Source organism: Anolis carolinensis, chromosome 2 (assembly GCF_035594765.1).
Source record: "Anolis carolinensis isolate JA03-04 chromosome 2, rAnoCar3.1.pri, whole genome shotgun sequence".
Classification (NCBI taxonomy): domain Eukaryota; kingdom Metazoa; phylum Chordata; class Lepidosauria; order Squamata; family Dactyloidae; genus Anolis; species Anolis carolinensis.
In genome coordinates this window covers 178,800,762-178,827,957 of record NC_085842.1, presented here as the reverse complement: position 1 = coordinate 178,827,957, position 27,196 = coordinate 178,800,762, and the positions used below count along the sequence as shown (strand labels likewise).

Here is a 27,196-nt window from a genome sequence, read left to right as displayed (position 1 = left end):
GTTTGCCCTAAAGAGGATTCCTAGTGTGTTCCTGAGCCAGAGATAGAACGACTTGCTCAATGTCAACTAGCGGGTTTCCTGGCTGAGCAAGATTTCCAACCCTTGTTTCCAGAGTCGTAGTCCAGTGTTCAAACTATTATACTACTCTGGGTCTTATTCTCCTTGCCCTCCTTGTCAAATACATTTCAAAACAGAGATACAGTAGAGTCTCACTAATCCAAGCTAAACGGGCCGGCAGAAGCTTGGATAAGCGAATATCTTGGATTATAAGGACTGATCAAGGAAAAGCCTATTAAACATCAAATTAGGTTATGATTTTACAAATTAAGCACCAAAACTTCATGTTATACAATAAATTTGACAGAAAAAGTAGTTCAATACGCAGTAATGTTATGTTGTAATTACTGTATTTATGAATTTAGCACCAAAATATCACGATATATTGGAAACATTGACTACAAAAATGGCTTGGATTATCCAGAGGCTTGGATAAGCGAGGCTTGGATTAGTGAGACTCTACTGTATATTGAAAATATTGACTACAAAAATGGCATGGATAATCCAGAAGCTTGGATAAGTGAGGCTTGGATAAGTGAGACTCTACTGTAACTTAAAAAGTGGATTTGTTTCTGTTCTTATAAAGCTTCACACTGAATTTGGTTTACCGTTTTGCTTCAAATGGCACAATGAAGATTTAAAATTTAAACAAATATTTGATTAAGGCAGTGGTTCTCAACCTGGGGTCCCCAAATGTTTTTCACCTACAATTCCCAGAAATCCCAACCAGCTTACCAGCTGTTATGATTTCTGGGAGTTTAAGGCCAAAAACATCTGGGGACCCCAGGTTGAGAACCACTGGATTAAGGCTATGCATGAAAGCCTTCAAGTTGTGTGTTGCTATATGGTCACCCACTGAACGTCATGAGGTTTTTTGAGGTAAGAAATACTCAGAGGTGGTTTTTGCAGTTCCTTCTTCTGAAATATACTCTGACTTTATTTTCATATTATGCTTTTATATTTCCCTAGGCAGAACATCATAAGAGACAGTAAGAATCTGACATGAATTGAACGAAAAAGGAGGAATTTGTGTTGCCTGAAGAAGGGCGAATGAGCCTGTGATTGTATGTCTGTTTGTGAGTTGGGAAGGGCAGTTGGATGGAAAGAATGGGGCAGGGATGTGAGGAAAAGGAACAAGCGGGGCTAGCTACAGATTGCTTTGATAGGAAGTGACAGCGGATGTGTGGGAAAAGGGGGCTTAATAGAGTGATCGATGGGAGCTGACAGCGGGGGGGAAAACGGATGAGAGAATGCAGCATGAGGCCTGGGGAAAGGAGGAAGGCAGCCAACATGGGCTGCGTGAGAATAAGAAAAAATGAGAGAGGGCAGGACAGGCTTCAATGGATAACCATGTGCTCTACTGCCTGCTATGCACCAACATCTTCAAAGATATTGTACAACAGCCCTGTAAGGTATAGAACTGTGATTATCTGTAATCCAGATGTGGCAAGGGTTGCACAGGGGACCAGAGATAGCTTAATATGTTGCCTGAGTATGTAATCCTATTAGCCTGCGTATGACCCTCTTATGGGACACAATTGGGATTCCACTGCGTGTTCCATGGGGCTGTCTCCAGATGCCCCGACTGACATCTTGCCTTTGTTCTCATCGGATGTATTCTGTCTGCAACATGGGAACAATTAGGTTATAAGAATGGGGATTGAGAACTAGAGGTTTGCAGTTGGTCCTTAACTTACAAAGTGCTATGTTTGGTGAGGGCACTATAGTGTATAGGTACAGTGATCCCTTGGTGTTCATTGGTGTTTGGTTCCGGGAAACCAAAATCTATGGATGCTCATCTCATTCTATACAAAGGTGTAGTAAAATGGTTTCCCTTAAAAAAAATAGCTAAAGCAAAGTTTGCATTCTGGATTTTTTGGGGGGGGGGGCAACACTTTGTATAGTTGAATCCATGGATGCAGAATCCATGTATATGGAGGGCAGACTATGTAAACAATAGCAGCAGCTGGGTCGCCAAGCCTGTCTACCCTCTCTCAGTTGGTGACTTGCAAACCATTGTCGGGCCAAGTGTAAAGAAAGGACCAAGGATATCCTTATGGTGTAAAGCAGTGATTCTCAAAGTGGGCGCTACCGCACCCCGGTGGGCACTGGAGCGATCCAGGGGGGCGGTGATGGCACCTATTAGGACATGGAGGCGGGGCCAGAGGAGGGGCGGGGCTCCTTCCCAAGTGCAGGAGACAGGGCTGAGCACCTGAGGGCCTGTTAGGACAAACAGGGGGCGGAGCTAGAGGAGTGGGCGTGGCTTCTTCCCAAGAGCCCGAGACAGGGCTGAGAATCTATACCTCTCCTGAGGCTCTTGTTGGGACACAGAGGGCGGAGCTAGGGAAGGGGGTGGGGCCTCTTCCCAAGAGCACGAGACAGGGCTGAGCCTCTGTACCTCTTCTGAGAGGCCTTTTAGGACTAAAGGGCAGGGCTAGGGGCGGGGCCTCTTCCCAAGAGCTTCTGTATACCTCCCGAGGCGCTTGTTAGAACACGGGGGGCAGGGTATAGAGGTCCAGCCCCGTCAGGCACTTGGGAAGAGGCCCCTCCCCCTCCTCTAGCCCCACCCCCTGGGCCCTGACAGGTGCTGCAGGACAGGGATAGAAGCTCAGCCCTGCCTCAGAGCTCGTAACTCCGCCCGTCCCAGTCCTGGCCTCCCATTTGTGGCCCCGCCCACCTCCCCCTCCCAGCCCTGAATCTTGGACTGGGGGAGAGGATCAGCCCCGCCCTATTGAGCAGGAGCCACGCCCACCCTTCTAAGCCACACCCCTTTCCAGGGGGCACTGAGTCATATTTTTTCTGAAAAGGGGGTGGTAGGCCAAATAAGTTTGGGAACCACTGGTGTAAAGAAAGGACCAAAGACATCCCCATGGTGTGAAGAAAGGATCTCAGTATCCTAAGGGGTGGATTGTGCAGGAGAAGGCAACCCTGTAGGTAAACTTGGCCTCAAACCATGCAGGGCTTTCAAGTTCAAAATCTGAATGGAAAGAGAAAGAGGAGGAAGAGGGAAAGGAGAAACGGGAGGAAGAGAGAAGGAGAAAGAGAAAAGGAGAAGAAGGAAAAGAATCATAGAATCGTAGAGTTGGAAGAGACCTCATGGCCAACCAGTCCAACCCCCTGCCAAGAAGGAGGAAATCGCATTCAAAGCACCCCCGACAGATGGCCATCCAGCCTCTGCTTAAAAGCCTCCAAAGAAGGAGCCTCCACTACAGTCCGGGGCAGAGAGAGAGAGTTCCACTGCCGAACAGCTTCACAGTGAGGAAGTTCTTCCTGATGTTCAGGTGGAATCTCCTTTCCTGTAGTTTGAAGCCATTGTTCTGCGTCCTAGTCTGCAGGGCAGCAGAAAACAAGCTTGCTCCCTCCTCCCTATGACTTCCCTTCATGTATTTGTACATGGCTATCATGTCTCCTCTCAGCCTTCTCTTCTGCAGGCTAAACATGCCTAGTTCTTTAAGCTGCTCCTCATAGGGCTTGTTCTCCAGACCATTGATCATTTTAGTTTCCTTCCTCTGGACGCTTTCCAGCTTGTCAACATCTCCCTTCAATTGCAGTGCCCAAAACTGGACACAGTATTCCAGGTGTGGTCTGACCAAGGCGGAATAGAGGGGGAGCATGACTTCCCTGGATCTCAGGCCTGTAGCCAGGGGGGGTGTTAGGGGTACAACCCCCCCCCCCCCGAAATTTTTCAGGTTATAAAAAACCCTGGTTTACTCATGAATTTTAACTGGTTAACCAAATCCCCATGCTAAATCTATGAGACGCAAAACATTAAGAGTCCCTCCAGGCACTATCTCAAACAGATATTGACAGGTTTGTAGCGGGGGGTCGGGGGGGGGGGGTGCTAGGGGTTCAACCCCCCCCCCCACCAAAATTTTTTTCTGGCTACGGCCCTGCTGCATCTAGATCCCTATTGATGCAAGCCAGGATACCGTTGGCTTTTTTAGCAGCCGCATCACATTGTAGGCTCACATTTAACTTGTTGTCCACAAGGACTCCAAGATCTTTTTCACAAGTACTGCTGTGGAGCCAGGCATCGTCCCCCATTCTGTATCTTTGCATTCCATTCTTTCTGCCGAAGTGAAGTATCTTGCATTTGTCCCTGTTGAACTTCATTTTGTTAGTTTGGGTCCAGAAGAGGAGGAAAGAAAGGAGGAAGAGAAAGGAACAGGACGAAGGGAAGGAGAAAGAGGAAAAGAAAGAAGAGGAGGAAGAGGGAAAGGAGAAACAGGGGAGGAGGAAGAGAAAGAGGAAAAGGGGAAGAAGGAAAAGAAGAAAGCAGAAAGGAAGGAGGAAGAGAAAGGAACAGGACGAAGGGAAGGAGAAAGAGGAAAAGAAAGAAGAGGAGGAAGAGGGAAAGGAGAAACAGGGGAGGAGGAAGAGAAAGAGGAAAAGGGGAAGAAGGAAAAGAAGAAAGCAGAAAGGAAGGAGGAAGAGAAAGGAACAGGACGAAGGGAAGGAGAAAGAGGAAAAGAAAGAAGAGGAGGAGAGGGAAAGGAGAAACAGGGGAGGAGGAAGAGAAAGAGGAAAAGGGGAAGAAGGAAAAGAAGAAAGCAGAAAGGAAGGAGGAAGAGGAAAAGGACAAAGAAGAGGGAGAGGAAAAGAAAGAAGAGGAGGAGGAGGAAGGGGAAAAGGGAGTAGAATAAAGAGAAGGAGGAGGAGGACTAAGGAGGAGGAGGAAGAAGAGCGAGGGAAGGTGAGAGAGGAAAAGGAGAAGGAGGAAGAGGAGGAGAAGGAGGAAAGAGGAAAAGGAAGAAGAGAGGGCGAAAGAGGAGGAGGGAAGGGAAGCTTCCCTGGGCAGGGAAGGGGCGGGGTTGGGGGAGAGGGGGAGGGGACAGGCGCCAGCCCCTCCTCCTCCTCCTCCTCCTCCTCCTCCTCCTCCTCCTCCTCCTCCTCCTCCTGGGCTCCTTCGGGAAGGCAAAGGCTAAGGCGCCCGAGTCGCCCCAGCGCCCGGCCATGTTCCAACGCGCGTCGCGGCGCCGGCGCTCCACCCGAGCCGTGAGTCTCGCTCCGTGGGGCGGTTCCCGGGTGGGAAGGAAGGGAGGGAGGGAGGGAGGGAGAGAGCAAGCCATACCTGGCCTCGGAGGGGAAGCCAGCCCAGCCGGGCCCTCTCCTCTCCTCTCGTCTCCTCCTCGGACAAGGGAAGCGCTGCCAACTCCAGGCCAGGGCGGCGGGGAGCCTCGTTCCCTCCCCCTTTTGACGCCCCCTTGCACACCTGGTTTCCACGGGAGGCGGGAGAATCCCTCCACCTTGGATACAAAGGGCCCCAGGGCTTTCCGGAGGTGCCTTACCTGCAAACAAGGTGGCACCTGGGTTACAAGGCAAAGGGAGGCGGGGGGGGGGGGGATTCATTTGGGTCTCTCCTTGTGTGGATCCATGGAGTGTGACCCCTCTTGCACTGCCATGACTCAATGCTGTGAGATCCAAGGAGCTGGAACTCACTTCCAGGCCAGAGTGCCCAGTTGGGGCATCCACACTGCAGGATGAAGGCAGTTTGTCTTGGCTCAATGACAGGCAAGCAGAGAGTTGTGCTTTTATAAGGTCATAGAATCATAGAATAATAGAGTTGGAAGAGACCTCATGGGCCATCCAGTCCAACCCCCTGGCAAGTAGCAGGAAATCGCGTTCAAAGCATCCCCGACAGATGGCCATCCAGCCTCTGCTTAAAAGCCTCCAAGGAAGGAGCCTCCACCACAGTCCGGGGCAGAGAGTTCCACTGTCGAACAGCTCTCACAGTGAGGAAGTTCTTCCTGATGTTCAGGTGGAATCTCCTTTCCTGTAGTTTGAAGCCATTGTTCTGCGTCCTAGTCTGCAGGGCAGCAGAAAACAAGCTTGCTCCCTCTTCCCTATGACTTCCCTTCACGTATTTGTACATGGCTATCATGTCTCCTCTCAGCCTTCTCTTCTGCAGGCTAAACATGCCCAGTTCTTTAAGCCACTCCTCATAGGGTTTGTTCTCCAGATCTTTGATCATTTTAGTTGCCCTCCTCTGGACGCTTTCCAGCTTGTCAACATCTCCTTTCAATTGAAGTGCTCAGAATTGGACACAGTATTCCAGGTGTGGTCTGACCAAGGCAGAATAGAGAGCATGACTTCCCTGGATCTAGATGCTATACACCTATTTATGCAGGGCAGAATCCCATTGGCTTTTTTAGCAGCCACATCACATTGTAGGCTCATGTTTAACTTGCTGTCCACAAGGACTCCAAGGTTTTTTTCACATGTACTGCTATCGAGCCAGGCGTCCCCCATTATGTATCTTTGCATTCCATTTTTTCTGCCGAAGTGAAGTATCTTGAGCCTTCTCTGCCCAAAAGTGCCAAGATCTCACCAAGTCACAACTCCTGCAACTCCATAAAAAAGTAAAGGTTTTCCCCTGACGTTAAGTCCAGTTGTGACCGACTCTGGGGGTTGGTGCTCATCTCCATTTCTAAGCCAAAGAGCCGGCGTTGTCCGTAGACACCTCCAAGGTCATGTGGCCGGCATGACTGCATGGAGCACCCTTACCTTCCCGCCGGAGCGGTACCTATTGATCTACTCACATTGGCATGTTTTCGAACTGCTAGGTTGGCAGGAGCTGGGGCTAACAGCGGGTGCTCATTCCACTCCCGGGATTTGAACCTGGGACCTTTTGGTCTGCAAGTTCAGCAGCTCAGTGCTTTAACACACTGCGCCACCACCAGGGGCCCCTGCAACTCCATAGCCTTATTTATTTATCGTGTCAGAAGCAAATTGAGGGTACAGTTATAATGTATTTTTTTTAAAAACACACAAAGAAAGTTAAGAACTTGGCATTATACTAGATTTCCTTTGACCAGAAACTGGCCACTTGGAGGGCCTCTGGTGTTGCTGTAACTCCAAAGCCTTGACCCATGGCAGTTCAGGTGGTGCCAACAGTTCAGGCCCTGCCTATTTCCATGGTCGCATCTCCCCTTACGAACAAGCATGGGCTTTAAGATCTGCCCGTTAGGCCCTCTTCTCGCTCCCACCACCGTTGCAAGTCAAGCCCCTACATTGTCCTTTTTCCACAAGGAACTGAAAATCCGGTGGTTCCTGCAGGTTTTTGAGCAAGATTCGTCCCTAGGACTACCCCCCCCCCTCACCCCATTGTCAACTAAGACCCTGCTCTGCACTTTATCCACTCACTGGCCCTATGATACTTTGATGCACACGTTTTACCTATCCCTTATCATTGACCATGTCTACCTTGAAGTCCTGTTAACTGGTATTTGAATGGAGTACAGTGTTCCCTCACTACTTTGTGGTTCACTTTTTGCGAATTCGCTGTTCCACGGTTTTTCAATAAACTCTAAAAGACTATTATAAATCATAAAAAAAACAATTTATAGCCTAAGCAAGGGAGGAAGGGGAAGCCAAAGGGAAAGAAAAGGAGCCCAAGCAGCAACATGAAGAGAAGAAGGCAATTTATCAACACACAATTGGTTGATAAACTCAAAATGGTGTATAATTACTAAACTAATGTATAAATATTAAAATAAATATAGTGTCCCTACTTTGGATTTTCACTTACTGCGGGTGATCCTGGAACCTAACCCCAGCGATAAGTGAGGGAACACTGTATATTGATTTGGATTTGTTTTGGTTCTGTCTAAGGATGTTGTTTGTTATGTTTACTATGTTTAACTTAGTAATGTTTTTGACAATCGAATTGTTTTTTATCTTCATATTGGAAGCTGCCCTGAGTCCTCTCGAGATGATGGAGCGGTATATAAATAAAGTTTTATTATATTACAGTAGAGTCTCACTTACCCAACATAAATGGGCCAGCAGAACGTTGGATAAGCGAATATGTTGGATAATAAGGAGGGATTAAGGAAAAGCCTATTAAACTTCTAATTAGGTTATGATTTTACAAATTAAGCATCAAAACATCATGTTATACAACAAGTTTGAAAGAAAAAGTAGTTCAATACGCAGTAATGCTATGTAGTAATTACTGTATTTACGATTTAGTACCAAAATATCATGATGTATTGAAAACATTGACTACAAAAATGCATTGGATAATCCAGAACTTTGGATAAGCGAGTGTTGGATAAGTGAGACTCTACTGTATTATTATAACATGGATTAATTCGACGGTGTAGATCAGGCATGGGCAAACTTCGGCCCTCCAGGTGTTTTGGACTGTAACACCCACAATTCCTAACAGCTGGAAAGTTGTGAGGAAATGTGGGATTTGAAGTCCAAAACACCCGTAGGGCCGAAGTTTGCTCTTGCCTAGTATAGATGCAACCGTGCCAAGGACAGGGTGGATCTCTTCTTAGGCTCCTGTTGGGCCCAAGAGGTGATGCTAAGTTGTGGAAAGGGCCTGGAAACTGCTGGGAGTGTTCCCAGACTTTGTGCGTCCAGATCCCAGGATTCCTAAGCATCTGGCTGGAGCCTTGGAGAGTAGAGTCCCAAATACTTGGAGGACCAGCAGTTGGGAAACACCGCTGTAGAGCAACTAGGATGGATCTGGGACAAGATTCTTTAAAAGCTACAGGAGTGTCGTGCACATGTGTTGTACCTTGTGCTTTTCTTGCAAGGCAGGGGGCTGGATTACTTCAGGCAAACTTGGACCCTTCAGGTGTTTTGGACTTTAACTTCCACAATTCCCAACTGCCTGCTGGCTGTTAGGAATTGTGGGAGTGGAAGTCCAAAACACCTGGAGGATTAGAGTTTGCCCATGCCTGCATTAGATGGTCCATGTGTTCTCTTCCAACCCTATTATTCTGTGATGCTGTGCTCTTAAATGTTTTCCACTTGCGACTCCTTTCTGCCCAAGACATTTCACTCCTGAAATGACTCCTGCTGTATAGATATATAAAATAGGTATAAAAATCGAACATTTACTGGTAACAAACCAGCATTTGCAGTCTGATTTTCCTTTTTAATCAGTATAACTGAAGAAGCTTCTAAACTTTGCACAACACATATGTGTAAATGTCTGAAACAACCACTAGGTGGCATTCAGAAAACTTTTACTGTTGCCAATTTGTTCAGAATGCCAACATGAGCTTTTTTTTTTCCATGTCAGGAGCGACTTGGGAAACTGCAAGTCGCTTCTGGAGTGAGAGAATTGGCCGTCTGCAAGGACGTTGCCCAGGGGACGCCCGGATGTTTTGATGTTTTACCATCCTTGTGGGAGGCTTCTCTCATGTCCCCACATGGAGCTGGAGCCGATAGAGGGAGCTCATCCGCGCTCTCCCTGGGTGGGATTCGAACCTGGCAGCTTGCAGATCAGCTGCCCAACCTTCAAGTCACGAGGCTTTAACCCACTACTCCATTGAGCTAAGGGGACCCTATTTGGGGTCGGGACCGATAGTTTAAGAAACAGTGCTATAGGGGACAAATAATAATAATAATAATAATAATAATAATAATAATAATAATAATAAACCTTATTTGTATCCCGACACTATCTCTCAGAAGGGACTCGGGACAGCTTACAAAAGCACCACAAGGTGCAGCATACAATATAAAACAGTACAGGAATTTAAAACAATATCATATTAAAAATATAGAAATTATTAATTAAAAATTATAATAACAACCACAACCACAAACTTCAGTGAAGACTAGAAAGATTTGAGGAAATTATCTCTCCAAGGGCTGCTTTGGATGAACAAAGTTTCAATAATAAAGCCCTTAAGAAAATTGACAGGGAGGCGGAGAGGGACATAATTATTGGAGGGGACTTGAATCTGGAATTTTTCCAACTTAAAAATAAAGTGATAACATGCAACTTAATAATTGACCCCAATATAAATCTGGGGGAAAAAAAGGATTTTAGGGAAGTCAACGAGAAATTAGGAGAAAGAGTTGATCCTCCCACATATTTTCCCTTAAATACAATGAATTCACTTCACTAGATTTTCTAGTAGGGAATAATAATATTCTTCCCATAAAAGGGCTAACAGTGGGAGGACAATGTGCTGTTGTAGGCTTTCATGGCCGGAATAACTGGGTTGCTGCAAAGGATGCCCCCAGGCAGGAAGCAGCTAGATTTTGAAGCTGAAAGGCCATCCAATGCTAATCAAGGTGGCCAGTTGCAACATCCACATTTGCCTCCAACAGACAAGAGTTCTTTCTCCCACCCTGGGCACTCCACAGATATATAAACCCCACTTGCCTAGTTTCCAACAGACCTCACAACCTATGAGGATGCCTGCCATAGATGTAGGTGAAATGTCAGGAGTGACTGCTTCTGGAACATGACCATGCAGCCCAGAAAACTCACAGCAACCTAGTGGGAGAACAGTGGCCAGGGGACCATGTCCCCTTGTACCTAAAATTAGGATTAGACATCCAAAGATCAGGAAAAAATGGAGATTAAGCAAGGGCTAAGGGAAGAAATAAACTACTATTTTAGATTAAATAGAATGCCAGAATGAAAGGAAAACATAATTTGAGATGCCTTTAAGGCAGTCATCAGAGGGACATTTATCTCAGTGGAAAGTGGGATCAAAAATACACAAATAGTAAATTAGAGACTTTAAAATAGGAGAGGAAAAATATTCCAGGAATTTCAAAAGAACCAAACGGAAAAATGCAACAAAAGATAGAGGAAGATGAAAACGCAAATAAAAAATTTAGAGAGCATTGAAGCAACAAAAAAAATACATGTTTGTTAAGAACGATCTCTATATGAATTCTATCAACAATTCTAAGAGATTGGGAAGACATCCAAAAAAGAGCAAAGGTGTAATAGAATAATAAAATTAAAAGATGAAAATGATCAACTAAGATTCAAGGAAGATGAATTAAAGGATATTATGATAAGATACTATGAAAAGTTATATACCGATAAGAAAATAGATGGAGAAGAGGGAATAATAACAAAATTTCTAGACTTTCAATCACAATTACTATTCGAAGGGAAAATAACTATTGAGGAAATCAACAAGGTAATCAAGAATCTTAAACCAAATTCATCTCCCGGACCAGATGGTCTGGCCACAAACTTCTATAAAACTTTTCAAGCTGAAATTGTTCTAGATTTACTAATCTTTTTCAATGAGATAATGATACACAAAATAATCCCTGAAATATGGAAAAGAGCAGAAATAATAACAGTATTAAAACCAAATAAGGAAGAAGATAACCCCAATTCATACAGATCAATTACATTACTCAATGTAGATTATCAAATCTTAAAAAAAAATATTAGCTAACAGATTAGCTAAGAGATTATTCCAAATTTAATTGAAGAATACGGATTCATTAAAAAAAGATGCTGGCTGACCCAATTAGAAACACCAAAGTCGTCTTTAGACCGTACGGTGCCAATTTGAGGACAGAGTCCATGCAGTCATGCCGGCCACAGGTGTCTATGGACAATGCCGGCTCTTCGGCTTAGAAATGGAGATGAGCACCAACCCCCAGAGTCGGACACGACTGGACTTAATGTCAGGGGAAAACCTTTATTTATATTCACAAAGACAGATTAGTTAGGCTTTAACTAATGTCATACAGATGTCTTTATACACATAAGATCTAAATAAAATCACTGGATCCATAGAGATTCTTGGAAAGAAAAAAAAAAAGACATGGGTAAAGTGAGGCCAACTCAATAGAGGGTTGCTGTCAAGTTTCCCCAAATGCCTATAGTCCCAAGTGCTATCGAGTCAGGCCTTTTCCACACTATCCTTATATCCCAGGATCTGACCCCAGATTATCTACTTTGAACTGGATTACGTGATTCTCCATTGCTATATAATCTGGAATAAGCAGATAATCTGGGATCTGATTCTGGGATATAATAAGAACAGTGTAAAAGGGATCCCAGTCTCTTTCAACCTGGTATTCTCCAAAGATCTCAGACTTCTGTCATCTACAGACATATTTGGGATGGTGGGAGTTGTAATCTTAACGTACCAGATTGTGGAGGCTGCCTTAAGACATCATCTCAGCATTTTGGGTAACCAGTCAAGAGTATCTACTCCTGGTGAGGAGCAGTCGCTAAAAACATGCCAGCTATCTTCTGAGGTCAAACAACAAGAGCATCAGGATAGATCCTTCTATAAAGCCATTTCTTGAAAACAACTGAACTTCTGAATGGAGGCAAGAAGCAATAAGAAACTGAGAATGTGAAAGAGTTCACTTTCAATAATTTAAATATGTCATATGTTTTTAGGAAATAACGGAGATGTTGACAAGCTGGAAAGCGTCCAGATGAGGGCAACTAAAATGATCAAGGGTCTGGAGCACAAGCCCTATGAGGAGCGGCTTAAAGAGCTGGGCATGTTTAGCCTGCAGACGAGAAGGCTGAGAGGAGACATGATGAGGGCCATGTATAAATATGTGATGGGAAGTCATAGGGATGAGGGAGCAAGCTTGTTTTTTGCTTCCCTGGAGACTTGGAACAACGGTTTCAAACTGCAGGGAAGGAGATTCCTGAACATTAGGAGAACTTCCACTGTGAAAGCTGTTCAGCAGTGGAACTCTCTGCCCCAGAGTGTGGTGAGGGCTCCTTCTTTGGAAGTTTTAAGCAGAGGCTGGATGGCCATCTGTCAGGGGTGCTTTGAATGTGATTTTCCTGATTCTTGGCATGGGGTTGAACTGGATGGCTCATGAGATCTCTTCCAACTCTAGGATTCTATGAAAGCCCTGATTCTATTAAGTAGATACAGACATCTGACTTACAAACGACTCATAGTTAAGAAAGGATGTGACACAACAGGAAGTGAGAGAAATCTACCCCTAGGAAAGGAAATTCATTCCTGGAAGAGTTATCATCGGGGAAAAAGTGTCTCCACCGAAGCTTTGTCTCCAATCCTTGTTTCCACAACTAGCCACATTTTTCAAAATCCAATTCTTACAGGGACAGAAAAATACACCTATCTTGACACAAGCTACGTACTTCAGATTTCTTAAAGGCCCTGCCTGCCCAATTATAGCACTTTCGCTGCCATGGGTTCCTCCTATAGAGTCCTGGGTTTTGTGAAAGATTAAGAATTTCAGAGAGTCCCAATGCCGCACCAAACTACCGTGTTTCCCCAAAAATAAGGCAGTGTCTTATATTAATTTTTGCTCCCAAAGATGTGCTAGGTCATATTTTCAGGGGATGTCTTAGTTTTCCATGAAGAATTCACATTTATTGTTGAACAAAAAATGAACATTTATTATATACTGTACAGTAGTTGTCATTACAAACCAGCATAACCAGACAAACTGTGAATCCTATCAAGAATTTCTTGTTACTACCATTATTTCCATGTACAACACTTTATGGTACATGCAATTACCAATCCTGCATGCTGTAGTGTTCTGTTCAGCAGGCATGCTTCCAAACAAAAACTTTGCTAGGTCTTACTTTCAGGGGAGGTCTTATATTTAACAATTCAGCAAAACCTCTACTAGGTCTTATTTTCTGGGGATGTCTTATTTTAGGGGAAACAGGATACCATAACCAGGATTATGTTGGATGCAGCCACGGTGGGTGAAGTAGTATCAAAGTGCTATGACTACACACTGTCTAACATGAAAGGGCCAGGCCTCTAGGAACCATTATAGGACTCCAAGAAGCACCTTAATCTCTCAGTGGAGGCAGGATCTAGCAACAGCTTAAGGGGAATACCAGTCTTTTTTAAAGTAATAGGTATTAAAAGGTAAAGGTTTTCCCTTGACATTAAGTCTAGTCGTGTCCGATTCTGGGGGTTGGTGCTCATCTCCATTTCTAAGCCAAAGAGCTGGCGTCGTCCGTAGACACCTCCAGGCTTATGTGGCCGGCATGACTGCATGGAGTGCCGTTATCTTCCCGCCGGGGCGGGTACCTATTGATCAACTCACATTTGCATGTTTCTGAACTGCTAGGTCATCAGAAGCTGGAGCTAACAGTAGGAGCTCACCCTGCTCCCCGGATTCGAACTGCCAACGTTTTGGTCAACAAGTTCAGCAGCTCAGTAGTTTAATCCGCTGCACCTCTGGGGGCTCCAGTGTTATGGGAATAATAATTATGAAAAGCTTACAGTTCAAAAACATGCAAATGTGAGTAGATCAATAGGTACCGCTTTGGCAGGAAGGTGATGATGTTCCATGCAGTCATGCTGGCCACATGACCTAGGAGACGTCTGTGGACAACATCGGCTCTTCAGCTTAGAAATGGAAATGAGCATCACCCCCCAGAGTCGGACTCAACTAGATTTAATGTCAAGGGGAAACCTTTACCTTTACTTATTATGGGATCTGCTCTGTGAAATTTGTGGGTCTTCAAACTACAGGAACTTTTATGATGAACAGGGAGTCAGCGTGGTTGCCCATTTTACCAGGGATGTTCCACTTTCCCAAAATACCTCATTCTCAGCTGTGGTGGCTGACAGCAAAGGTTCGTGGGCAGGGATGCTTTGTGCATATTGTGTTTGCTTCGTCAAGTGCCACTGATGCTAATGGCACTAAATGAACAACAAGAAAAATAATTATATACTCTGATCCTTGCCTCGAGGGAAATGTACCAAAGTTGATGGTGGGGTAGCTGGGGAGGAAGGGAGAGTTGGCAGAGAGAGGTTAAGTGAGTATGAACATGTGGAAATATTGTTACATGTACTTTGCCTTCCTTGTAATTGGGATTGTGGAGCTCAGCCCAAAGGCTTAATGGGAGAGTTTGAAGGAAGAGTGTTGGCAGCAGGTGTTCTGGGAGGCAGTTCCAGATACAAAGGACCTCAAGGTGTTTTGGAGTGCAGGTAATGTTTTGGCAAATGGGAGTGGTGAAAGAAGAGCAAAGGCCACAGGCAGGGATCAGGTTGGAAAGAATTTGCTTCCTAAGTTGAAGGATAATATGTCTTCCCTTGCTTCATTTCATAGATGCTCTGTGGCCAATATACAATATAATATGCAATAATATATAATAATATAATATATTGTATATACATAATAACATTGATAATAATATTACAATGTAATACAAAATAATACTAACAATAAAATATAATAATATTAATTATATATTATATATTACATGTAATATTACTAAAAATATTACAGTATAGTGGTATAGTTCAATATAGTAATATATAATGCTAATATTATGCTATGCTAATAATATAATATAATTGGGCCCCTGGTGGTGGCGCAGTGTGTTAAAGTGCTGAGCTGCTGAACTTGCAGACCGAAAGGTCCCAGGTTCAAATCCCGGGAGCGGAATGAGCGCCTGCTGTTAGCCCCAGCTCCTGCCAACCTAGCAGTTCAAAAACATGCCAATGTGAGTAGATCAATAGGTACCGCTCCGACGGGAAGGTAATGGCGCTCCATGCAGTCATGCTGGCCACATGACCTTGGAGGCTTCTACGGACAACGCCGGCTCTTTGGCTTAGAAATGGAGATGAGCACCAACCCCTAGAGTCGGTCACGACTGGACTTAACGTCAGGGGAAAACATTTACCTTAATAGTATTAATAATATTACAGCATAGTGGTATAGTTCAATATAGTAATATATAATGTTAATATTATGCTATGCTAATAATATAATATATTGTATATACATATAATTTGTAAGCCGCTCCGAGTCCCCTTCAGGGTGAAAAGGGCGGCATATAAATGTAGTAAATAAATACATAATAAATAGAGAGAACACCCGGATTAGTAGTCATTATAGCATTGGTTGTGGTAATCTTTACTTCATTTGAAGACAACAGACCTTTTTCACGTGGCGTAGTACATGTGGTGATGCAAACTCAGCTCTGTCTCCCAATATTTGGTGGACATTCTACATCCCACAGTAGCCAACATCTGAGACATATCCATATATCCATCTGAGACATATTTGGTTGCTTTGGACTTTTAACTCCCAAAATTCCTGACTGTTGGCCAAGCTGGCTGGGACTTTTGGGAGTTGTGTTCCGAGACCAAGGTTTGTGAACCACTGAGTTAAACACTCCTCCAGCACCTTATTTCAAATGAGCTGATTTTTTTCCTGGCTTGGTTGAGAACTATTTCAGATTTGGACTCTCCTAGTCCAAGCCAGCCCAATGACCATTGTTTGACCACACAACCAACCCACACTGTTTTGTGAACTCTAGTTGGCTATTGTAAATTAATGTGGATGTTTTAGATTGTATGTTATTATCTAATTTTGTTTGACTATGTCTAGTTTAATTTATTGGTGTTAAGTTTAACTTAAGCAGAGGCTGGATGGCCATCTGTCGGGGATGCTTTCAATGTGATTTTCCTGCTTCTTGGCAGGGGGTTGGACTGGATGTAGTAAAAAGGAAAAAAGGAAAAGTATGGTATATATTGTACTTTAAAGTAAGTTATAGTTCTATATTTCCTCAAGTGATATAATCACATATATTATGACTGTAATATCAATTTATATATTCCAATTGTACAGATAAGTACATATTTCAATGTCCAATTTTAACAAATACAATCTTGATAGTGTTCTCAAGGTTTGTAGTACTCTTCTTCAAATTCGATCATTCAAAGTAAATCAAAGTTCCATGTATTCTAATCCTCAGATCCTCAGATCACGAATTAGAAACATTAGAACACAGATCACGAATTAGAAAAGGAAACACAGAATCCACACTATACTTACACTTTAAAGACAACACTCATTCCTGTAACGACCTTAAGTACCTTGCCTTAGAAAAACTACAGACTCCATTAACACTGACATCAAGAAGTTACTCCTCTGCGGGGAGGCTTTTTGGATCCACAAATTGAAGACCTTAACCCCATAAGGCCTAAATGATAGGCTAGATCTCACCTGCTTCTTATAATGGGATAAAAAAATACTTAAGTCTTTACAGAACTACTGCTGAATGCTCGCAACCTGAGGTAGAATACTACATGTAAGGATCCTCCAAGGACATGTAAGTTCTTTTTGCTGTGAATCCTGATATTTATATACTATATTAGATATTATTGGGGTGTATTATACATGTCTATTTTTAGTATGGTTTGTATTATTTCTAGTATGGTTTGTATTATTTTGACTCAATTTACATTTAATTCTATGAAAAGAAATAAGACAGCAGAGCAGCAAACAGAGGGAACTCCAGGATTACCTGAAGAAGGTCTACCTGAAGAAGGTCACCGAAACTGGATGCATACCCGGGAGACCAGTCGTTACTATTGACATGGAACTTTGTTGCTATTGATATGGAACTTTGATTTACTATTGACATGGAACTTTGATTTACTTTGAATGATTGAATTTGAAGAAGAGTACTACAAACCTTGAGAACACTATCAAGATTGTATTTGTTAAAATTGGACATTGAAATATGTACTTATCTGTACAATTGGAATATATAAATTGATATTACAGTCATAATATATGTGATTATATCACTTGAGGAAATATAGAACTATAACTTACTTTAAAGTACAATATATACCATACTTTTCCTTTTTTCCTTTTTACTGTATATAATAGACATCTGTGCATATAGTTGGTTGGACTGGATGGCCTATGAGGTGTATTCCAACTCTATGATTCTACTGCTGTTAGGTTTTAATTTGATGTTAGCTTTTAATGTTACTTTCATATGGGGTATTTCTCTGGGATTTGTTTGTTTTACGGAAGCATTGAATGTTTGCCGTTGTATGTTGGAATCCACCCTGAGTCCCCTCGGGGAGGTAAGGTGGAATACAAATAAAGTTTTTGTTATTATTATTGATGAAGTAAAGGGCAGTAGTAAAAGTCTTTTGCAGGATCTGACCCGTTTTGTTGATGATAAAAGTATATTGAAGATCTCTCATCCACAGAGTTGTGAAAAATTAAAGCGTGTTTGATGGCAATTCACAATGAATCCCTGTTTGTGATGTGTGCTTTGGGGTGGAGTGTCCATGTGACCACACATTCTGTGGTTTGCCTGCCGTGCCGAGACCTTGGGGTTGATGAAGATGAATTTTGTAACTCCAAATGTTCAATCTTGAATTAAGTCTGCCTCTCGTTTTGCCTTGAAGACTTGAGCTAGACTAGTTGCCAAGAACAGCAGAGGTAGCAATCACTATGTGTAAAACTTTTGAAACATTATTTATGTCTATCTCTGCTATCACCGTTTCCCTACATATTTCTGTCGCCTCTTTCCATGGAAACCAGATGTGAATTTTGGAACTTGCTTGTGGTTGCTGGTGAAAATCCAAACTTGGAGATAAATTGGGTCTGGGGATTCAGGAGCATCTGTGTGGGGGAGAAAACACGAGTTCATAAGGTTTTTTTCTGTACAATTCCTCATTCACCAAGATACTGTAATTGGGAATTCTATATACCCAAATCCTGCAGTGATGGATCAGCAGTAGCATTTCCTTTTCAGTTAACAGCGGGATTATTGAAGGCATTTCTGGGTCATGCTGGGCCATGGGGATGGGAGGGAGGGAGGGATTCTTGAACAAGGAGTGACTATTGTACTGGAGAAAGTGGAGGGGGGCACATATGGTGGATCCCAAATCTGGGATGGGAGAAGCGGAAGGCTGTACGTCTCATTACGTCAGCTCTGGTAGATTTGTGGGTTTTCCTCCCCAAATCTGATGAAATAGATCTCACCCCCTCCCCATCTCTCCCCCCCAAATCCCTTCTAAGCTGCAAGCAAGTCGGGAGGTATTTGATCTGGCAGCAGCAGTTGGCAGATGCGAGGAGGAGACGAAGCACATTGCCATTTCGGTTATTGTGCTGTCTGTTAATACCACGGCATGATACGGTTGGGATTTTGTTTTGCCTCTTTCAGCTGTGCTTAGTCCCTGTTCTGTCACCCCTATGAGCATGTACAGGGTGCAGTTCCTCTAACAGATTTGCTAAGAGATTTAACACTAAAGTATTCTGAGATTAGATTGCGGGTCCTTATTTTGTGAAGGCTAACTTTTTTTTTAAGTTGTGCTTTGCAAAAGGAGCCCCTGGTGGCGCAATGTGCAGGCAGGACTGCTGACCAAAAGGTTGGCGGCTCACCCAGGGAGCAGGGTGAGCTCCTATCTGTCAGCTCCAGCTTCCCATGTGGGGACATGAGAGAAGCCTCCCACAGGATAGTAAAACATCTGGGTGTTCCCTGGGCAATGTTCTTGTAGATGACCAATTCTCTCACACCAGAAGTGACTTGCAGTTTCTCAAGTCGCTCCTGACACACACACACAAAATCTTTGCAAAAGCAAATATTCCAACACACACATGCTTTACATCTTTCTACGCTAACAACCGGTTTGGAGAGTGAAATTGCGTCTGGGTGGAGATCCTAGATTTAACTGCTTTTACTTCTTTTTGAAGGGCATGTGCTGCTTTTTCTTATTTAAAATGCTCTTTCATAAAATATGTTTGAAATTATATTGAGAAATAATAATAAACAAGATGTAAAATCAAGTTAAAGAGGATACTCCAGCTATTGATCAGGTAAACGGTTCCTAGAGGCTGCTGAGCTCGCCTTTTCCAACCTCTTTTTGCTTCCTTCATCTTTCCCTCTGTTACTTTATTCAGCCATTACAAATATACACACACAACCCATTTCTTGCCCAGTTCAGGCAATGCTTCAGTGATTTTTGCCTGAGGAAAAGAAGGAGCGGCTCCTGGCACCTTCTCCTTCTCCAGTGGTGTATTGTCCCCTTTTTTGTACGCTTAGCATGATGAGATCTGCAGAAAAGTATTAAAATGGGAGAAAGCCCCTGAAAGGGAGAGTTAGGGGAAGGACCTGTTCCACACAATGCCACAAATGGCCTTTGTACTCTCCTAAACCAAAAAAACAAGAGTGTTGTTTTTTTGCTGCCCACTTTTCCAAGCTACCTGCAGTGGCAAGAAGCCAACATCCGGCCTCTTTGTGCCTTGCTGAACTCAGCGGGAGGCAGGTCCTGGCCTGTGGGCGGCTTCTGGCACCAAATGAAGTTGAGGCTTTCCCTGCTCGTTCCCGACCGGAATTGGTTTCCTTTAAAAGCCTCTCTCTTGGCCGAAGTGGGAACAGGGTTTTACTCTGGCTGCAGAGGTTACCAAGTTTTGCTTTTGTGAGCAGACAAGGGCCAGTGAATGGGACATGTTTTGCCCCCAACAAGAACACACATTCATCCTGGTTGTGGAGGCACCTATCCATGTTGGTACAAACCTGCAGTGACAAGTCAAAGGGCCTCGTAAAAACATCTCCCAATGTGATGGATCTTCTGCCTTAAGCATTAGGAGTAGGTTTCAAGCCTGCTTTGTAAAAGTAGAGCTTGGAAAAATTACTTGTATGGACAATAGCTTCTACGTTTCTCATCATCATGGCTAGAAGTCATGCTAGTTGGATTTTTTTTTTTCCGTGTCAGGAGCAACCGGAGTTGCTTCTGGAGTGAGAGAATTGGCCGTCTGCAAGGACGTTGCCCAGGGGACGCCCGGATGTTTTGATGTTTTTACCATCCTTGTGGGAGGCTTCTCTCATGTCCCCACTTGGAGCTGGAGCTGATAGAGGGAGCTCATCCGCACTCTCCCCAGGTGGGATTCCAACCTGGCAGCTTTTAGGTCAGCAACCCAACCTTCAAGTCACTTAGTCTACTACGCCATCTGGGGGCTCCATATGCTAGTTGGATGATTGTGCCTTGTACAGTATCTACAAATAGTAAAATCCAAATAAGAGCCGATGTTGTGTAGTAGTTTGAGCATTCGACTATGACCAGGGGTCAATTCCTTAGTTGAAATCATTTGGGTGACCGTGGGCGAATCATGCACTCAGGCCCAGAAGCCCTCGTGATAGGTTTGCCTCAAGCTAATCACAAGTTGGAAACAACTTGAAGGCACGCAACACCACAAAGCCACAAAATATAGTTCTGTTGTACTTGCAAGTGTTGACATTCCGGTGTAACAGCACTACTGGAAAGCCCATGGCAGAAGGGAACTTGGGAATGGTAGTGGTGATTTGGTACTGGTTATACAGGATTCTGGTGGTGGCGCAGTGTGTTAAAGCGCTGTAGACCGAAATCCCGGGAGTTCAAATCCCAGGAGCGGAATGAGCGCCTGCTGTTAGCCCCAGCTCCTGCCAACCTAGCAGTTCGAAAACATGCCAATGTGAGTAGATCAATAGGTACCACTCCGGCGGGAAGGTAACGGCGCTCCGTGCAGTCATGCCGGCCACATGATCTTGGAGGTGTCTACGGACAACGCTGGCTCCTCGGCTTAGAAATGGAGATGAGCACCAACCCCAGAGTTGGTCACAACTGGACTTAACATCAGGGGAAAACCTTTACCTTTTTATACAGGATTCTTGACCACTAAGTTCAAGTCAGGCAGTTGTCACAGCTTCTGTAATTATTTTCTCTATTGATACAAGGCCGAGAGAGGACCTAATAGCCATGTTTAAATATTTGAAAGGATGTCATATTGAGAAGGGGGCAGGATTGTTTTCTGCTGCTCTGGAGACTTAAGGCCATTCCAGACAGCCCGATATCCCAGAATATCAAGGCAGAAAATCCCACATTATCTGTGGACTCAGATAACCCAGTTCAAAGAAGATATTGTGGGATTTTCTGCCTTGATATACTGGGATATAAAACTGTGTGGAAGGGCCCTAGGATATGGAACAATGGAAACAAATCGCAAAAAATAAAATAAAAATCCCACCTAAACATTAGGAAGAACGTCCAGACTGTAAGAGGTATTTTGCAGTGAAATGTGCTGCTGCCTTGTAGTCCTGTGGAGTCTCTTTCTTTGATGTTGGATGCCCATCTGTCGGGGGTGCTTTAATCCTGTGTTCCTGCAGGGCAAGGGGTGGATTGGATGGCCCTTGGGATCTCTTCAACCTCCATGATCCTATGATTCTAAATGAGCACAGGCTGGTTGGGAAAGTGTTGGCGTTGGTCTCGTCGTATGCATGGCAAAGCGGGTGAGATGCTGAAGAATGGATAGATGCTGCCTTCGCACTGGCATGTGGTCTGGGGGATTGGGAGCATGGTGGCGATACTTGTAAGGCTGGGAATTGTGGATCTTACGAACTGATTTCTTTCCTCTCTGTCCTATACCAGCTGCCTGAGGTGGAGGACCCTGACCGGGGGCAGCCGTGTCAGGCCTGCGGGGAGCAGTGCCCGGGCTTCCTCGTGCATGGATGGAGGTAGGAGAATCTTATTCCCTCTCCCTCCAACAAATCCCCCTTCGTCCTCTGTGTGATTTTTCTTGCCCTCATTCAAGATCTAGTTGGTTGCACAAGCACTCTTGACACAGTGCTGCCTTGCTTTTCCCTGTATTTATTTAGACTTTCTCCCTTGTTTTTTTTTGTCGCTTTCTATAATTAGGGGGAGGCCCTCAGGGTACAGTCTTTAATACACATAGAGAGTAAACCATCAAAGGCAATCAGATTTCCTGCTGACTTAACATGTACAGGGTTGTGTGGCATGTCTCCCCTCCTTTCTGTTCAGTTTTATAGCTGACTTGTGGATTTTGCACCCCTTCCGTCCTCTGATCGATTTAATCATTCTGTATTTTCAATCATGCTGCCTCTCAAGTTTTCTGAACAGTGATTTAAATATGTAAGGGCAGGCCTACATATTTGCTATGGCTAGAGGTGCATGGCCCCCATGACAGTGGCAAAATCTTGAATACCCCCTACCCCAACTATTTTACCCAAGAGATTATGTCCCTAGGAATCTATAGGTTTTTCAGCATGACTCTGGTAACAGAAACTGACTATAGAATTGTACTGGAGGACCTAGAGATTGCTGTGAGTTTCAGCAAAGGACAATAGGGATCCTCTCACCTCTGCAGGAGTCTAACATATACCGTGCAGCTGTGGACAAGTCTACATAGGAACCACCAAATGCAGGATTGTCCAGACACAAATCAAGGAACATGAAAGGCACTGCAGAGAAGTCAGCCATAGCCGAGCACTTGATGAACAAACCTGGACACAGCATATTATTTGAAAACACAGAAATGCTGGACCACTCTAACAACCACCATGTCAGACTATGCAGAGAAGCCATTGAAATCCACAAGCATGTGGACAATTTCAACAGAAAGGAGGAAACGATGAAAATGAATCTGGCTAACAATATTTAAAAAATCCCAAAATCAGGACAGTAAATAAAGGACAACACTAAAAAGCAGGGGAATTCAAGACAGGAAACAATCAGGGCCAGCTAACACCTCCCAATAAAGGCAGGAAGCAGCCAGGCTTTGAAGCTACACAGCCATTCAATGCTAATCAAGGTGGCCAGTTGTAACATTCACACTTGCCTCAAACAGACAAGATTTCTTTCTTCCGCCCTGGCCATTCCATAGATATAAAAACTCCACTTGCTTAGTTTCCAACAGACCTCACAACCTCTGAGGATGCCTGCCATGAATGTGGGCAAAATGTCAGGAGAGAATGCTTCTGGAACATGGTCAAACAGCCCAGAAAACTCATAGAAACCCAGTGATTCTGGCCATGAAAGTCTTCGACAACACATTGACCTAGAGATTCTTAGGGAGGTGTTTTCTCTAGGAGTCTCTAGATCTTCCAGCATGACTTTATGGTCAACTTCTAGAGAGTAAAAGGTAAAGGTAAAGGTTTTCCCCTGACATTAAGTCCAGTCGTGACAGACTCTGGGGGTTGGTGCTCATCTCAATTTCTATGCTGAAGAGACAACGTTGTCCGTAGACACCTCCAAGGTCATGTGGCCGGCATGACTGCATGGAGTGCCGTTACCTTCCTGCCGGAGCGATACCTATTGATCTATTCACATTTGCATGTTTTCGAACTGCTAGGTTGGCAGGAGCTTGGGCTAACAGCGGGTGCTCATTCCGCTCCCAGGATTTGAACCTGGGACCTTTCGGTCTGCAAGCTCAGCGCTTTAACACACTGCGCCACCACCAGGGGCCCCAACTTCTAGAGAAGGACGATGTAATCAAAATCAATAAATAATAAAATCCACAAAAGTCCAATTTGCAAATGTGGCGGATCGACAATAAATGAAATCATTATCCTAGCCCCAGCACCTTTTTCTTTTACTATTTTACAGATTCTTGTCCTCCGAACATTCCTTCACAGTTGATGTCTCTTGATCTTCTTCCTCACACTTCTTCCCTCTTTCTCCCTCTACTAAACACATCTCTTCCAGATTCCTCCCTTTCATATGCACATTCCTCCTCCTCTTACATTTGCATTTCAGCAAGCAAGCCCTAGAGTGGAAATGATTTCTTCCTTTCTGTCTCTTTCCATCACTCGCTCTGTTTCCTCCCATCTCGCACACTTCTGCATTTCTATATTCGCTACTCCTATGCTGTACCACTGGGTAACCAGCCTTCCTTTGCTACATATGCTGCCTACAAAGACGGCTACAAACCACAACGGGGAACCTCTCCTTTCATGAATGATTTGTTGACCCCATTATATACAAGGATCCCACACAGTCTGTTGGACCTTCAGCCCCTCTAGCTAGCTTTTGAAATGGGAGAAAATTCTGTGTTGGACTTGGATATCCTAGGTGATGGGAAGCACTCAGGATAAGCATCAAAACCCATTGCCTTTGTAAGGGCCAAGGCCTACACAATACAGTCATGTGTTGGCCTCCAGTTGAGGGACCTTGTATTGTAAGCTTCTCTTTGAATTCACTTGAAGGATTAACATTGAAATGCCTGTAATTAATAGGATAAAAGAGAAAGAGATAAAAGAACTCGGTATGGGGTTAGAACGAGTTAATCGTGGTTCTTTCCCCGGTCACAATGTTGCAATGAATCTAGATGACTCAGAAATCAGAATCCCATTGGTTAATCTCAATGAAAGCAAACCTAGTGAATCAGTTGTTGAGTCGTGAGTCAACAAGGGAGTAAATCCAATTAATGTGTTTTAGTTGGGACTAGCAAGTAGATTCACGCCATCTATTGAATTTTCACTTTATCACTGGCTCACAACATTTATGTTAACAGTCTTTTAAGATCTCTGGGTCTGTGTGTAAAGGGTGAATGGATGTCAGGATAGATTGTGGTGCCTTTATCATTTCTCACAGTCTAATAAAACACTGTTATGTTCCTTCCTATACTTTAAGATTTGATAGGCGGATGAATGATTGTAAAGTACAGAGCAGTGATTCCCAAACCGTGGGCCTCGAGATATTTTGGATTTCAGCTCCCAGAATTCCTTACTGGAGGTCAAGATAACTATTATTTTTGGAATGTGAAGTCAAATACCAAAATGAATGTGAAGTCAAATACCCCGAAAATAAGACAGTGTCTTATATTAATTTTTGCTCTCAAAGATGTGCTAGGTCTTATTTTCAGGGGATGTCTTATTTTTCCATGAAGAATGCACATTTATTGTTGAACAAAAAATGAACATTTATCATATACTGTACAGTAGTTGTCATTACAAACCAACATAGCCAGATAAACTCTGAATCCTATCAAGAATTTATTGTTACTACCATTATTTCCATGTACAGCTGGTACGTACATTTACTGATCCTGCATGCTCTGGTGTTCTGTTTGGCAGGCGCTGGGCATGCTTCCAAACAAAAACTTTGCTAGGTCTTACTTTCGGGGGAGGCCTTATATTTAGCAATTCAGCAAAACTTCTACTAGGTCTTATTTTTCGGGGATGTCTTATTTTCAGGGAAACAGGGTATCTAGAGCAGTGGTTCCCAACCAGGTGTTTTGGCCTACAACTCCCAAAAATCCCAGCCAGTTTACCAGCTGTTAGGATTTCTAGGAGCTGGGGACCCACAGGTTGAGAACCACTGGTCTAGAGGAACAGTGGTTTCCTTTTCGTTATGGCAGGGATGAAGAAAGTATGGCTTTTGCTGGATGACAACTCCAATTGTTCCTCATCATTTCCTTGATTATCTATGGCTAAATGGGAGTTGCAGTCTGAGAACAGCTCAAGGGCCACTGCTTGTTCTCCAGCCCTGTTTTATCAGATCTCTCAGGAGCCACATGAGATGTTTATGTGCCTGGATGATTGGCATCATCCAGGCTTCCTTGGCTGTTCCTGGAGTGAATCACCGTAAACCTTTCCCTTTGTTTGCAGGAAGATCTGCCAACACTGCAAGTGTCCACGTGAGGAGCATACTGTTCGCATGGTGCCTGTTGACTTGGAGAGGATGATGTGCCGCCTGATCTCTGACTTCCAGCGCCACTCGATCTCAGACGATGACTCTGGCTGTGCCTCGGAGGAATATGCCTGGGTGCCCCCAGGACTCAAGCCTGAGCAGGTGATGCCAGTAGCATTGTGTGTGTGATATGTTCATGCATGTGATAGCATCTGTGTACTTTTAGTTCAGGAAAAATCTTTGGATGGGGGATTTTCCTCAGGATTTGACCATTAAGGAAAGGATGAAATATGTTCCCAAACTTCCTGCAGTGCTGACTTTTGTTTCCTCCAAGCTGATACCATCTCTATTTCAGCCTCACCTCCCCCCCCCCAAAACAAACAAACAAACTACAACTCCAAAACTCAAGATCAATGCCCACCAAACTCTTCCAATTTGGTTCAACTCAATCGTTGGTAGAGTTCAGAATGCTCTTTAATTGTAGATGAACTATAAATCCTAGCAACTACAACTCCCAAATGATAAAATCAATCCCCCCCTCCCCAACTCCACCAGTATTCAAATTTGGACGTACCGGGTATTTGTGCCAAACTTGATCCAGTGAATGAAAATACATCCTGCATATCAGGTATTTACATTATGATTCATAACAGTAGCAAAATTACAGTTATGAAGTAGCAACACAAATCATGTTATGGTTGGGTCACCACAATATGAAGAACTGTATTAAGGGGTTGCAGCATTAAAAAGGTTGAGAGCCACTGTCTTAGTGAAACTGAAAGACTGGTAAACCACTTTCATGTCCAACATTTGGGTGGCATTTTTCAAAATAAAAGTTCCTTTCTGACACATAACATTTTCTCCTCTGAAATAGTCAAGGAGGAAAGACAGCAGGCAATTGATAAGCTTCTGAAAGAAGGAGAGGATAAAAACTATGTTTTGGGCGCCGTATATTTGGAAGCGCTTATGATAATCTGTAAAGGCTTGTATAACATGGGTCCAGGATATATAAAGGGCTGCATCTGCCTTTATGCCATTTTGATTAATTCTTTCAAAGCATTTGAACCCTTGCCACATCCTTCTCATGTCATGATAATCTAAGATCATGGTAATAGCTTTTGAAATACTGTGCCACAAACTGTCTTTTTCCTTTATTAAAGTTGGTTTGGGAAATAAAGAGAAGAAAAGAAGGTGGAGGACTAGCAAATTCCTAGAGAGAAAATTCC

General features: G+C 43.8%; 1 protein-coding gene and 1 long non-coding RNA gene across 2 annotated transcripts in view; both read left to right on the top strand.

The window, feature by feature from the left end:
- apex2 (apurinic/apyrimidinic endodeoxyribonuclease 2) overlaps positions 1–27,196 on the top strand; it is a 116,471-nt gene that overhangs the window by 62,276 nt on the left and 26,999 nt on the right. The window contains exons 6-7 of the mRNA XM_062971185.1: positions 21,972–22,057; positions 25,949–26,132. Of these exons, the coding sequence (XP_062827255.1) occupies positions 21,972–22,057; positions 25,949–26,132 (270 nt within the window). The remainder of the gene's footprint in view (positions 1–21,971; positions 22,058–25,948; positions 26,133–27,196) is intronic.
- Positions 14,168–17,801, top strand: LOC134296383 (uncharacterized). The gene is made up of 2 exons (XR_010003110.1): positions 14,168–16,870; positions 17,022–17,801. It is a non-coding gene; the product is annotated as an uncharacterized LOC134296383 (long non-coding RNA).